This window comes from Oncorhynchus clarkii, chromosome 18, assembly GCF_045791955.1.
Source record: "Oncorhynchus clarkii lewisi isolate Uvic-CL-2024 chromosome 18, UVic_Ocla_1.0, whole genome shotgun sequence".
Classification (NCBI taxonomy): domain Eukaryota; kingdom Metazoa; phylum Chordata; class Actinopteri; order Salmoniformes; family Salmonidae; genus Oncorhynchus; species Oncorhynchus clarkii.
In genome coordinates this window covers 24643074-24658275 of record NC_092164.1, presented here as the reverse complement: position 1 = coordinate 24658275, position 15202 = coordinate 24643074, and the positions used below count along the sequence as shown (strand labels likewise).

General features: G+C 42.5%; 1 protein-coding gene and 1 pseudogene across 1 annotated transcript; both read right to left on the bottom strand.

Annotated features, from left to right (window-relative positions):
- The window catches only part of LOC139372279 (aldehyde oxidase 1-like), a 37749-nt pseudogene extending 35111 nt beyond the window's left edge, over positions 1 to 2638 (bottom strand).
- Positions 2639 to 4377: 1739 nt separating this feature from the next.
- LOC139372542 (ADP-ribosylation factor-like protein 4C) lies at positions 4378 to 5356 on the bottom strand. Its single transcript, XM_071112280.1, has one exon. The coding sequence runs from the start codon at positions 5006 to 5008 to the stop codon at positions 4430 to 4432; it is 579 nt and encodes a 192-aa protein (XP_070968381.1). The 5' UTR covers positions 5009 to 5356; the 3' UTR covers positions 4378 to 4429.
- Positions 5357 to 15202: the final 9846 nt, after the last annotated feature.

The window sequence follows — 15202 nt, the reverse complement described above, 5'->3', positions numbered from 1 at the left end:
TGAGTGATGGTACAGAGCAGCATAGGCAGATACAGTAGATGGTATCGAGTACAGTATATACATATGAGATGAGTATGTAAACAAAGTGGCATAGTTAAAGTGGCTAGTGATACATGTATTACATAAGGATACAGTCGATGATATAGAGTACAGTATATACGTATGCATATGAGATTAATAATGTAGGGTAAGTAACATTATATAAGGTAGCATTGTTTAAAGTGGCTAGTGATATATTTACATAATTTCCCATCAATTCCCATTATTAAAGTGGCTGGAGTTGAGTCAGTGTCAGTGTGTTGGCAGCAGCCACTCAATGTTAGTGGTGGCTGTTTAACAGTCTGATAGCCTTGAGATAGAAGCTGTTTTTCAGTCTCTCGGTCCCAGCTTTGATGCACCTGTACTGACCTCGCCTTCTGGATGATAGCGGGGTGAACAGGCAGTGGCTCGGGTGGTTGATGTCCTTGATGATCTTTATGGCCTTCCTGTGACATCGGGTGGTGTAGGTGTCCTGGAGGGCAGGTAGTTTGCCCCCGGTGATGCGTTGTGCAGACCTCACTACCCTCTGGAGAGCCTTACGGTTGAGGGCGGAGCAGTTGCCGTACCAGGCGGTGATACAGCCCGCCAGGATGCTCTCGATTGTGCATCTGTAGAAGTTTGTGAGTGCTTTTGGTGACAAGCCAAATTTCTTCAGCCTCCTGAGGTTGAAGAGGCGCTGCTGCGCCTTCTTCACAATGCTGTCTGTGTGAGTGGACCAATTCAGTTTGTCTGTGATGTGTATGCCGAGGAACTTAAAACTTGCTACCCTCTCCACTACTGTTCCATCGATGTGGATAGGGGGGTGTTCCCTCTGCTGTTTCCTGAAGTCCACAATCATCTCCTTAGTTTTGTTGACGTTGAGTGTGAGGTTATTTTCCTGACACCACACTCCGAGGGCCCTCACCTCCTCCCTGTAGGCCGTCTCGTCGTTGTTGGTAATCAAGCCTACCACTGTTGTGTCGTCCGCAAACTTGATGATTGAGTTGGAGGCGTGCGTGGCCACGCAGTCGTGGGTGAACAGGGAGTACAGGAGAGGGCTCAGAACGCACCCTTGTGGGGCCCCAGTGTTGAGGATCAGCGGGGAGGAGATGTTGTTGCCTACCCTCACCACCTGGGGGCGGCCCGTCAGGAAGTCCAATACCCAGTTGCACAGGGCGGGGTCGAGACCCAGGGTCTCGAGCTTGATGACGAGCTTGGCGGGTACTATGGTGTTGAATGCCGAGCTGTAGTCAATGAACAGCATTCTCACATAGGTATTCCTCTTGTCCAGATGGGTTAGGGCAGTGTGCAGTGTGGTTGAGATTGCATCGTCTGTGGACCTATTTGGGCGGTAAGCAAATTGGAGTGGGTCTAGGGTGTCAGGTAGGGTGGAGGTGATATGGTCCTTGACTAGTCTCTCAAAGCACTTCATGATGACGGAAGTGAGTGCTACGGGGCGGTAGTCGTTTAGCTCAGTTACCTTAGCTTTCTTGGGAACAGGAACAATGGTGGCCCTCTTGAAGCATGTGGGAACAGCAGACTGGTATAGGGATTGATTGAATATGTCCGTAAACACACCGGCCAGCTGGTCTGCGCATGCTCTGAGGGCGCGGCTGGGGATGCCGTCTGGGCCTGCAGCCTTGCGAGGGTTAACACGTTTAAATGTCTTACTCACCTCGGCTGCAGTGAAGGAGAGACCGCAAGTTTCCGTTGCAGGCCGTGTCAGTGTCCCATCCTCACCAGTTCCCGAGTGGCGCAGCAGTCTAGAGGCATCACTACAGACACCCTGGTTCGAATACAGGCTCTATCACAACCTGACCGTAATTGGGAGTCCCATAGGGCAGCATGCAATTGGCCCAGCGTCGTCCGAGTTTTGCCGGTGTAGGCCGTCATTGTAAATAAGAATTTGTTCTTAACTGACTTGCCTAGTTAAATAAAGGTAAAACCTAAAAATAATCTGCCTAAATTCATTAGCCTCTATACCTGAGATGTGACTGTGCGCACACATTTTTGTCACACTGTACAAGCAGTTTGTAAATTTAAGAATTAATAATTTATGTTGGTATAGCTCTTCATTTTTTAAAATATTCTACCTCCTACTAGAAAATATACTGTTATAACACAGTTGTAAAGATATACTCAGATAAAAACCATTTCAACACAAATCCTTCTGCATTGGACAAACAGACGACAATCTCCACATTTAAATTGAGTAAACATTTTAGTAAAATAAAATTACCTCCACACTTATTAGCATACCATTAAGTGTCAATACCTCTCAGGAAAGTAAATAAAAGTACACAAGTTTTGTTGACAAACATTTTAATTTTGGAAAAAAATGGTTTGTCTTACTGTACATACAGTTTGTTTTTTCTATTGTTGGCTAGCTTTAATTCTCCAATAATAATACAAAAAAAACAGTACATTTAGTTTTTTTATTTTTATGTATGGAACCTTTATTTAACTACTACCAATGTAGCCGAGGAAGTAGCAATAAGAACGGGGCTGAGTATCACACTATTGAAGTTAGAACACATAGGTTGCAGTCCAAACACTTAAAAAAGACACATCCTTGTCCACTTACCCTCCCCTTCTGCCCTTGCGGAATCCCCGTCGCCATATTGGAGGGTGGTTAAAATGATTAGCCAAGCAAGGGAAGTTTACAACGTAATCCCCTCAGCCCCTGTTTTTAGTCGGCTTTGAGAGTCTACAATTATGTTCACTCTGGGGCCTGAAACTCCCCATAATTCAATTAGTGACGATTGTACATCCGCTAAGAAAAGTCCGCAAAAACTTAAAAACAGCATCAATGGAGAAGTCAACAAACAAGTGTAAGTAAAAACTAATGCAAATAAGTTAGAAATTGTGCTACTAATGCACACGACGGCACAAACACATATTGTAAAATTTAAATATGTTTTTGTTTGGTTATCTTTTGGAAATTGTAGAAGTAAAACATTTTCCTCCTTCAGAAGTTTCAGCTAGGCAGGCTAACGTTAGTAAGCTAATTAATTTGCTAGCTATCATACAGTAGACTAATAATTAGATATTTAATATAAGTAGACATGCACTCATGATTGACTGTAGCGCATATATGAAAACACAATCATCGCAGGATGAACGAGTGATGAATATCCGGCCATGGGTGGTCCATTTAAAAATCATTCCTTCCACCCTTGCCCCTTTTCCTGCAAGTGTATACTTGTCAGACGTCATGAAACATCATCAGAAGTGTCCACTTATTTTGAGGGCTGAGGGGATCGGGTGTGTCTTTTAAATGTTTGGATTTCAACCATAATGTCTCATGGGGTTGCACCTCCATCATGTCGTTACCATTGTTATCAACGTTCTACAGATACCGCAGCATATTGATGTCAGACTGATTTAATGCTCAGTCTTTCTGAACGGGGGCTAATGGCTGTTTCGTTAAAATTACACTATCGTGGCCTGGAAATGCGATGATATTGCTAAAGAAGACAAATAATTAGTAGAAAACAACTTTGTCGTGAGATAGCAAAGTTTGTCAAGAAATAGGTAACAACGCTAACGTTAGCTAGCAAAACAAATGTTTGCGCTCCCTTCAATCTTAGCTAGCTAGCTAAAGTTATACTGCATCTAAAGTCAATCTGGATACATAACAATAATGACAAAAGCTTGTACTAATTATTTGCTTCCTTTCGGAATGTCATCGCGTTTCCATGCCACAGTAATGCACTTCAGACTAAATCTTCCTTGGCACTTACTGACACTGCATTGAGTAGAATGCTCAGCTGGGTATCAGTCATAAAACAAACATTCAAAACAATATTGTGATGAAACGTGCAAATTATGAATAGCCTTCTTTATTTGAAAGACACATTAAACCCAATATAGGCTATTGTATTCTACTATAAAACAGCACTGTTTGCCCAGTTTTCAAAGGAGTAGGGGAAATATTAGAACGAAATGGACGGTCTCTCTAAATGTGTTAGTGACATAAACAGAGCATGCAAAGTGGAAAAATTATAAGCATATTGATTAATGATGTTCATTCCAATCTGGAAATAATGTTTGCTACTCCAGTCTGTCAAAAATGGCTGTGTAGGGCATTCACTTTCCAGGGGAAAAAACTATTGACAAGAAAATACTGTGAAGCAGCAACAAACAGGTACCAGCCTGTCAAGGACATTTCTGATAGCAAGAGGCAAATTTTTTTTTTCCTCCCTATGTGTGATTGAATGTAACAGCACAGCTAAAAGTGACTAACTTCACCAATAACCCCAAAGCTATACAGTGTATATTTAAAAAAAAAAACACTGCAAGTGTAACCTTCTGCATAACAAGAATCACCTGACATACCTACAACTGCAAAAGTCATGGTACAGTAGCAGGCAGCACAGAAGATAGGGGTCAACTTTACAGTAATGAGTCTTTATCTCTTTTTCTTTTGTTTCAGTGATTTCCTTCGTTTCACAATCATTTCATACAGTTGATCCATGCCTTCATGCAGCCCTTCACCTATGATGGCACATGCAGGCTGGACATGGTAAGTGGTAGAAGGGCTGAGCTCATGCAGTGCCAGTTGCTTCTCAATCTCATGGACAGATAGAGACTTGGGCAAGTCCTGCTTATTGGCTATCACCAGTAGTGGAGTCCCTTGGTTTTCTGCGAATTTGGTAACTTTATGCAGTTCTGTTTTGGCTTCCTCTAGTCTGTCCACGTCCACTGAGTCCACTACGTAAATAATGCCATCCGTGCACCGACTGTACGATTTCCATAACGGTCTTAGCTTCTCCTGTCCCCCGACGTCCCAAAAATGACAACTGATCCCTTTGGCGGTACCGTTACTTAGTTTTATCCTCTCGGTGTTAAATCCGATTGTGGGAACAGTGTTCACAAATTCGTTGAATTTCAGGCGGTACAGGACAGTCGTTTTACCGGCGGAATCTAAACCCAGTAAGACAATATGCAGGGACTGAAAAGCAGCTATGTTAGAAAAACTGTTACCCATTTTACGCACTGGTGAATGAGAAGTCAAATAAGAGGCACCTGCTTTATGCTAAGCATACATATGGGCTATATCTTAGATCTCCGTGAAAAAAAGTAATTGTTGTTCCATCATCTGCTATTGCATTCTGCAAGCACGCATTTCTCAAAGTAGATAACCTGTATGGATTGGAGAAGAGCGCACGGTCACAATTCAATACTATCCGAAATTGTTATTGTCATCAGTCCCCTTGGTGTATAAAAGCTGCGATGGATGCAGTCACCTCTGGCACGTTGGCTCCCGACGCATACAGCTGCAGCAACAAATAATCGGATGCTGCCCAACAATCCACCACGAGTTGTTGTATTAACATCTCATCTTGAAGTTAATTAATATGCAAATGCTGACCTTCTCTGAAGAGGCCAGGTAGCCGAAATTCAGAACATCTCTGTTATCAGCGAAGCGCTGTGGAGAGACTGTTGGTTCACAAGGTTGCCACAGTGGTTACCATTCAGCCTTGCGCACACATATTAGTATACTACACTAGGAGACTCCGCCTTCGCGCAGCAGACAAATCAGGAATGTTATAGAGTTCAGCATGGAGGGGCGAAACTTCACATTACCGGTGCCACATGTGCATAGCGGCAAGCAACCTGCACCAAGGTTCTTAGGCAAAACTTTGTACAGTGTTACATTTATTTATTCATTAATGTATTTATTAAAATACATTCCTAGCACCTTTGTAGGCTATGACATACAGATACAAATAAAGATTTTAAAAAATGAAGAATATGTAGGCCTATGACATGAGTACTGCATCCATAATTGAGGAGGTGGAGTTTAGACACACATTTTTGCCAGGTGTTTTTATTTTTGTTGTTGCCAGGTATGCCTATTGCCTTTTTTTATGACCCATGGGCAAGTTCTATTGAATCACCCGTGGCACGTAGGCCTACATTTACAGCACATTACAAAAAAATGCATGTGTTGAAAATATTCACCACTAGATGTCAGGACAACTCCTCAGTAGGCTTCCAGTTCCATCCTTCAGCTTTATAGCTAACTAAGTGGCAGGGCTGCCGTTTTATTGTTTTTCAAATTAAGGAGTGGGCCTTTAATGTACAGCCTGCCTCATGGGTTATTATCTAAGCACCTAATATTTTCTCCATTTATCACAGTTCAGCCAGCGCTGCATTTTATTTTCGGATCAGCCTTTCCTAATCATATATGAGACAATTTAGGGTATGACTATTAGTGTATGCCTATGCTTTGTAACTAAATAGTTTATGCATAAATACACACACTGCAACATATTGACTTTTTGGCTAATAGGCTATATATTTTGTTTCTTCATACAAAAACGTTTTATCCCAAAAAAAGGCAAACTAATTATACAGCTCATCTCAAGGGGGGAGAGAGAGAGAAAAGAATGATGCTCTCATTAGGATGCAGTCAAGGGAGGCCTTTCTAACTGTGTGCAACCTGACTCAACAGGGCTGTGTTCCCCACTAATTGCTTTCTATCCTTGAATGGCTCATTGATGCAGCATGTGGTGGGAGCTGGGATCAATAAAATTAAGAAAGCTGAGACTTCACAAATCAACACATTGCAAATCATGTTGCCTTATCCAGCTCCCTATAGGAAGACAATAGGAGTCTCTTTCTCTCGCGCTCTCTCTCTCTAGCTCTCTCTCTCTCTAGCTCGCTCTCTCTCTCTCTCTCTCTCTCTAGCTCTCTCTCTCTCTAGCTCTCTCTCTCCATGTGAAATGTCACTTCTTCTTTATTGGTGTTTAACCAGTCCTTCTGCCTGACACCTGAGACACCCTTCCAGCCAGGCCGGCTCATGCATTTTACAGTAGCTCTAATGTAAAGGGCTTCAGTGGCAAAAGGAGGCAGCAGCAACATTGATTTCCTTCCAGTTCTCTCAGTTTGTGTCTCAACTGGCAGTCTTTTCCCTATGTAGTGCACACATTTTTCCCAGAGCCATTGGATGTTGTCAAAAGTAGTGCACTATGTAGGGAATAGGGTGCCATTTTGGGACACAGGTGTTACTGTCGTTTTGATGGGGCAAATAATGACACAGGCCAAGTCTGCTTGGCGTTCTTGGAGGCTTGTAACATTTCTGACAATACCGCAATCATTACTTTGTAGCCCAAATCTTATCTTACTATGTAATGTAGTTGTAATATCTGGTGTAACTTTCAAGGTTCCAGAACTATCTTTTAGTTCATGTTGTACATTGTTAGTTTTAAAAGAACATTTGGTGCCAAACAAAGGAATTTTAATAGCCTACGGTTTCTGTATATTATACCTGAAAGCCTGATTAACAGCTAAATGAGGATACACTTTATGTTCTAACTTCTGCTCTATCTAGTTCTACGTTCAGCGAGGTTTGACAAATTTCCTTATCTGAAATCGACAACACACACTCAGAAGTCCCTTGACTTTGTCTTCCACTCCATTTCCAGTGTAACTGGTACTGCCTCTGCTATGGTCCAGTGGACACAGCCTGCCTGCAGAGGAGAGGGTACACTACAGGTGGAGGGAGAAACAGTGCTGAAACACGGCCTCTTTTTTCAGTAGGGAGTAAAATGGAGACTACACACACGCACATGCACAGACCCATTCGCAAACATACAGTCGTGGCCAAAAGTTTTGAGAATGACACAAATATAAATTTTCACAAAGTTTGCAGCTTCAGTGTCTTTAGATATTGTTGTCAGATGTTACTATGGAATACTGAAGTATAATTACAAGCATTTCATACGTGTCAAAGGCTTTATTGACAATTACATGAAGTTGATGCAAAGAGTCATTATTTGCAGTGTTGACCCTTCTTTTTCAAGACCTCTGCAATCTGCCCTGGCATGCTGTCAATTAACTTCTGGGCCACATCCTGACTGATGGCAGCCCATTCTTGAATAATCAATGCTTGGAGTTTGTCAGAATTTGTGGGGTTTTGTTTGTCCACCCGCCTCTTGAGGATTGACCACAAGTTCTCAATGGGATTAAGGTCTGGGGAGTTTCCTGGCCATGAACCCAAAATATCGATATTTTGTTCCCCGAGCCACTTAGTTATCACTGTTGCCTTATGGCAAGGTGCTCCATCATGCTGGAAAAGGCATTGTTTGTCACCAAATTGTTCCTGGATGGTTGGGAGAAGTTGCTCTCGGAGGATGTGTTGGTACCATTCTTTATTCGTGGCTGTGTTCTAAGGCAAAATTGTTAGTGAGCCCACTCCCTTGGCTGAGAAGCAACCCCACACATGAATGGTCTCAGGATGCTTTACTGTTGGCATGACACAGGACTGATGGTAGCGCTCACCTTGTCTTCTCCGGACAAGCTTTTTTCCGGATGCTCCAAACAATCAGAAAGGGGATTCATCAGAGAAGATGACTTTACCCCAGTCCTCAGCAGTCCAATCCCTGTACCTTTTACAGAATATCAGTCTGTCCCTGATGTTTTTCCTGGAGAGAAGTGGCTTCTTTGCTGCCCTTCTTGACACCAGGCCATCCTCCAAAAGTCTTCGCCTCACTGTGTGTGCAGATGCACTCACACTTGCCTGCTGCCATTCCTGAACAAGCTCTGTACTGCTGGTGCCCCGATCCCGCAGCTGAATCAACTTCAGGAGATGGTCCTGGCGCTTGCTGGATTTTCTTGGGCACTTTCTTCACAACAATTGAACCGCTCTCCTGGAAGTTCTTGATGATCCGATAAATGGTTGATTTAGACGCAATCTTACTGGCAGCAATATCCTTGCCTGTGAAGCCCTTTTTGTGCAAAGCAATGATGACAGCACTTGTTTCCTTGCAGGTAACCATGGTTGACAGAGGAAGAACAATTATTCCAAGCACCACCCTCCTTTTTGAAGCATCCAGTCTGTTATTCAAACTCAATCAGCATGACAGAGTGACCTCCAGCCTTGTCCTCGTCAACACTCACAACTGTGTTAACGAGAGAATCACTGACATGATGTCAGCTGGTCCTTTGTGGAAGGGCTGAAATGCAGTGGAGATTTTTTGAGGATTCAGTTAATTTGCATGGCAAAGAGGGACTTTGCAATTAATTGCAATTCATCTGATCATTTCATAACATTCTGGAGTATATGCAAATTGCCATCATACAAACTGAGGCAGCAGACTTTGTGAAAATGTATATTTGTGTCATTCTCAAATCTTTTGGCCACGACTGTACACACACACGCATGCATCTACAGAAACACATACACACACGCAAGCTGTTGTGAAGCAGGATTTGCATATCGTCTTTAAACAAACAAAAAAAAAAAATGTTTATTCTATACTATTCTATTAAATTATATTTATTTATAGATTAAATCAAACGTGGCAGCCTGTCACATACTCACAATTTCTTATAGGAGCTTGAAATTATGTGTGGATTAGAATAACATACATATTGAAATGGAAAAGCAGACCACTCAACACATCTGAACACATTGGACCCATTCTGTTGCTAGGCACTGGCCATTTCAAGAGCCTTGACGTGTTCCTGAGACGAAAGGAAACGTTTCAAGGTATAGACACAACAAGGATGCATTCAATGGAGAATAGCAACACCCAGTAGACTTAGTTTTGAGCTCAGACTTAAGCAACGATGAAGGTTACAACCGTAGAAATACAATGCAATACAATAGAATACTATTTCATTCTGTGGCTAAAACACAGAACAGCCTATTTAGAATGACTGTATGGCAGAAATCTACTGTAGGCTAAATGGAACTCCAGTCTTGTGTTAAGAAACAATTACTGCAGCACTCCTGGTATAATAATTAGAGGTCAATTGATTAATCGGAATGGCCGATTAATTAGGGCCGATTTCAAGTTTTCATAACAATCGGAAATCTGTAAAAAAAAATTATACCTTTATTTAACTAGGCAAGTCAGTTAAGAACACATTATTATTTTCAATGACGGCCTAGGAACGGTGGGTTAACTGCCTTGTTCAGGGGCAGTACGACAGATGTTACGCGAATGCAGTAAGCCAAGTTAAGTTGCTAGCTAGCATTAAACTTATCTTATAAAAAACAATCAATCATAATCAATAGTTAACTACACATGGTTGATGATATTTCTAGATATTATATAGCGTGTCCTGCGTTGCATATAATCTGACTAAGCATACAAGTATGTAAGTATCTGACTGAGCGGTGGTAGGCAGAAGCAGGCGCGTAACCATTCATTCAAACAGCACTTTCGTGCGTTTTGCCTGTAGCTCCTCGTTGTGCGTCAAGCATTGCGCTGTTTATGACTTCAAGCCTATCAACTCCCGAGATGAGGCTGGTGTAACCGAAGTGAAATGACTAGCTAGTTAGCGCGCGCTAATAGCATTTCAAACGTCACTCACTCTGAGCCTTCTAGTAGTTGTTCCCCTTGCTCTGCATGGGTAACGCTGCTTCGATGGTGGCTGTTGTCGTTGTGTTTCTGGTTCGAGCCCAGGGAGGAGCGAGGAGAGGGACGGAAGCTATACTGTTACACTGGCAATACTAAAGTGCCTATAAGAACATCCAATAGTCAAAGGTTAATGAAATACAAATGGTATAGAGGAAAATAACCTCACACTCAACGTCAACAAATCTAAGGAGATGATTGTGGACTTCAGGAAACAGCAGAGGGAGCACCCCCCTATCCACATCGATGGGACAGTAGTGGAGAAGGTAGTAAGTTTTAAGTTCCTCGGCGTACACATCACAGACAAACTGAATTGGTCCACCCACACAAACAGCATCGTGAAGAAGGCGCAGCAGCGCCTCTTCAACCTCAGGAGGCTGAAGAAATTTGGCTTGTCACCAAAAACACTCACAAACTTCTACAGATGCACACTCGAGAGCATCCTGTCGGGCTGTATCACCGCCTGGTACGGCAACTGCTCCGCCCACAACCGTAAGGCTCTCCAGAGGGTAGTGAGGTCTGCACAACGCATCACCGGGGGCAAACTACCTGCCCTCCAGGACACCTACACCACCCGATGTCACAGGAAGGCCATAAAGATCATCAAGGACAACACCCACCCGAGCCACTGCCTGTTCACCCCGCTATCATCCAGAAGGCGAGGTCAGTACAGGTGCATCAAAGCTGGGACCGAGAGACTGAAAAACAGCTTCTATCTCAAGGCCATCAGACTGTTAAACAGCCACCACTAACATTGAGTGGCTGCTGCCAACACACTGACTCAACTCCAGCCACTTTAATAATGGGAATTGATGGAAATTGATGTAAAATATATCACTAGCCACTTTAAACAATGCTACTTAATATAATGTTTACATACCCTACATTATTCATCTCATATGTATATGTATATACTGTACTCTATCATCTACTGCATCTTTATGTAATACATGTATCACTAGCCACTTTGTTTACATACCCTACATTACTCATCTCATATGTATATACTGTACTCGATACCATCTACTGCATCTTGCCTATGCCGTTCTGTACCATCACTCATTCATATATCTTTATGTACATATTCTTTATCCCTTTACACTTGTGTGTATATGGTAGTAGTTTTGGAATTGTTAGGTTAGATTACTCGTTGGTTATTACTGCATTGTCGGAACTAGAAGCACAAGCATTTCGCTACACTCGCATTAACATCTGCTAACCATGTGTATGTGACAAATACATTTTATTTGATTTTGATTTATAATTCCTATATTAACTACAACCTAAAACTTCTTACCTGGGAATATTGAAGACTCATGTTAAAAGGAACCACCAGATTTCATATGTTCTTATGTTCTGAGCAAGGAACTGAAACGTTAGTTTTCTTACATAGCACATATTGCACTTTTACTTTCTTCTCCAACACTTTGTTTTTGCATTATTTACACCAAGTTGAACATGGTTCATTATTTACTTGAGGCTAAATTTATTTTATTGGTGTATTATATTAAGTTAAAATAAGTGATCATTCAGTATTGTTGTAATTGTCATTATTACAAATACATTTAAAAAATTGGCCGATCTAATCGGTATCAGCTTTTTTGGTCCTCCAATATTCAGTATCGGCGTTGAAAAATCATAATCGGTCGACCTCTAATAATAATCACCTTCTCATTTGGAGAGGTTAGAAGAGGGGATGGTCTAATAACTTCCTATTGATTATAAAACATGTAACCATTATTTAACAAGGCAAGTCAGTTAAGAACAAACTCTTATTTACAATGACGGCCCACCCCGGCCAAACCCAGACGACACTGGGCCAATTGTGCGCCACCCTATATGGGACTCCCAATCCCAGGCGGATGGGATGCAGCCTGGATTGGAGAGATAAAGAGAGAGAGAGAGAGAGAGAGAGAGAGTGCCATTAACCCTTCGCTGCTGAACCAGTGAGACCTTTACGCCCTCCTGTCCTGTCCTCCTCCCGTCCTCCTGACAGTAAGCTTACTCTCGTGTGCTGACACCTGACAGTATGATATACAGTAATCTACAAGACTCCATGGGACGTTAGTGAGAAGGTGAACATGAAAAGTAAAAACAAGGCCATTTGGTATACTGCTTGGGACAGCATTTTTATATGGCCAGGCCTAGAGAGTAAGACAACTGTAACTAGCCTACACTGGTTTCTGAAACTAGGTTAGCAGGCTTTTGTTGCCCGGTTCGGTTATTCATTTTTCACAGATAAAATATTGTTGAATATTGTAGAAACATTAAATTGAAATTAACAGGATTTAAGATGATTACTGTGTGTAGTGTTGTAGAGTGTGTAGCCCTCCCCCTCTCTCTCCCTCAGTGTCAGGCTGTTGGCAGTAGAAGCTCAAGTGCTTTCCCCCTCTTCTCAGACAGAGGCAAGCTCACTCCCTTGGCAAGCGTTTATATGGAGAGGTTACCATGGAGACAGCAAATCATCAATGCAGCACATTCAGCCAATATGTTCTCCCTCCCTATAAAGTCACATACACACGCACATACGCACACACACACACAAGGAGTCAGGGACAGAGGTGATTATCATGATCCCAGGGAGACAGGATATGAAATCTAACAACATTTAGTAAATGGGACAGGCATCGCCCTCAGGTCACAACATCTTCCATCGTTAGACGAATGATCACATCATCATTACCTCAAAAGGGCGTCCTACGTTATAAAACCCACTAGCCTAGGCACCTCTTTTGCCAATAACAGTTCATTTACAGTTTGAGAAATTAAAGAACACATTAGGTGAAACATGGGCCTGGGAAACTAAACCCCTGCCCTGTCCCAAGCTGAGGAATTGAAGCTTATCTGAGAAAGTGATGATTGTAGGCCTGCTTTGCATTTGTACTTTGCATTTGCATGAGGATTTCTTTCACAGCCATCCTCAATGTTCCAATACGCTGTGTATGGTCTGGGCTGCTTAGTGTCTCATGGGCATTCATTGGTTTATGCATGATTCACAAGCAGAGGGTCGAACCCCAGACAATGGCGTGACCCTCTCTCTGAGCACGCACGATGAAGGCCATTGAGCTGTAACCAGGCGACGGGCAGGAAGGAATGTTCATCGCCATGGCGACTCATATGGAAGCAGGAAGAAGGGAACTGAAGGTGCCCCTCCGTCACCATGGGGAGTCTGTCTCCGTTAGGGAGGAATAATTATCATAGACTTAGTTTAATGAATTAACCCCATTATTATTATAAAAAGGTGCGACAGGACACAGTTACACAATAATAGACGTGATCTATACGTTTAGGAATGCAATGGTGTCTGGCCACTCTTCTCCTTCTCTTTTTTGCTCCCCCTCTTTCTCTTTCATCCTCCTCTCTTTTGATTGATGGGGTGGCACATTTAGATCAGAGCTATGGAAATGACATTGATTCAACTGCTGCAGTGCCCTTTGCTAGGCTCTAATGAGAGCTCTACCTTCAATATTGGGTACCGAGAAAGTGTCATATATTTAAACATCCTTCTACTTAACTATGTGTAATGCCTTGGCTTCGGTAGCCACTCTCATATCGCTTGAACTCAGATAAACCAAGGCATCTCATGAACTCAAACAACTAGTGACGCAGGGCCTAATCCAAGCACTAGTCATATCCTGTCTGGACTACTGCAACTATCTGTTGAATGGGCTCCCCACTTGTGCCATCAAACTCCTGCAACTTATCCAGAATGCCACAGGCCATCTGTTTTTCAACCTTCCCAAGTTTTCCCATGTCACCACTCCACTGGCTTCCAGTCGAAGCTGCATCCACTACAAGACCGTGGTGCTTGCCTACTGAGCAGCATGGGGAACTGCCCTTCCTTCAGGCTCTGGTCAAAACTTACATCCCAACTTGGCTCTCCAACCCCTCAGCCCAGTCAAAGTTCTTCCATGTCCTGGCACCCCAATGGTGGAACCAGCTTCCCCCTGGTGCTAGGACACCAGAGTCCCCGTCCATCTTTCGAAAATGTCTGAAACCCTACACTTAAAAATAAAAAGTTGCTATCTAGAACCTAAAAGGATTCTTCGGCTGTTTCCATTGGGGAACCCTTTGAAGAATCCTTCTGGTTCCAAATAGAACCCTTTATTGTTCCACGTATAACCCTTGTTCCACAGGGTTTCTACATGAAACCCAAAATAATTCTACCTGGAACCAAACGGGGGTCTCTAATGGGGACGGGCCAAGAACACTTATTGAACCCTTTTTTTTTTTTTTTGCACTGGTCTTACTAGCGCTGTCTTTGCTCATAACTTCTTTATTGAGGAAGAATTAACTTACTACGACTGATATGTGGTCGTCTCACCTTGCTATCTTAAGATGAATGCACCAACTGTAAGTTGCTCTGGATAAGAGCGTCTGCAACCCAATCTCACTTTTTGACGGCATAATTTGACGTTTGACTGCAGCCTCGCAATTAGACCTTGGCGCAAGTTGGACGAACGTCAAGACTGGAAATTAGTTTGTGAGATCCTGTTGCATACAGTATTTAATCCATCCATATATTACTGTGATTTGTTGTTCATTATAATATCTTTTTGTTTTCATTAATTCCAGAATTGTTTTAGCTTAATTCATTAATCAGTTACCTCATTAAAAGTCCATCTTTTTATGGAAATGCAACAAAAAAAATGGATTCCTTTTGCAAGTCTACAATTAATTGTGTTATTTATCTACAGTATGAGATTGATCTCATGAATCAGCCTGATGCAAATGCTTAGGAATGCTTTAAATTAGCAAACAAGCCAACTGGCCACTAGCCCAAGAGTCCAATACCTCCTCCCCAGAAAACA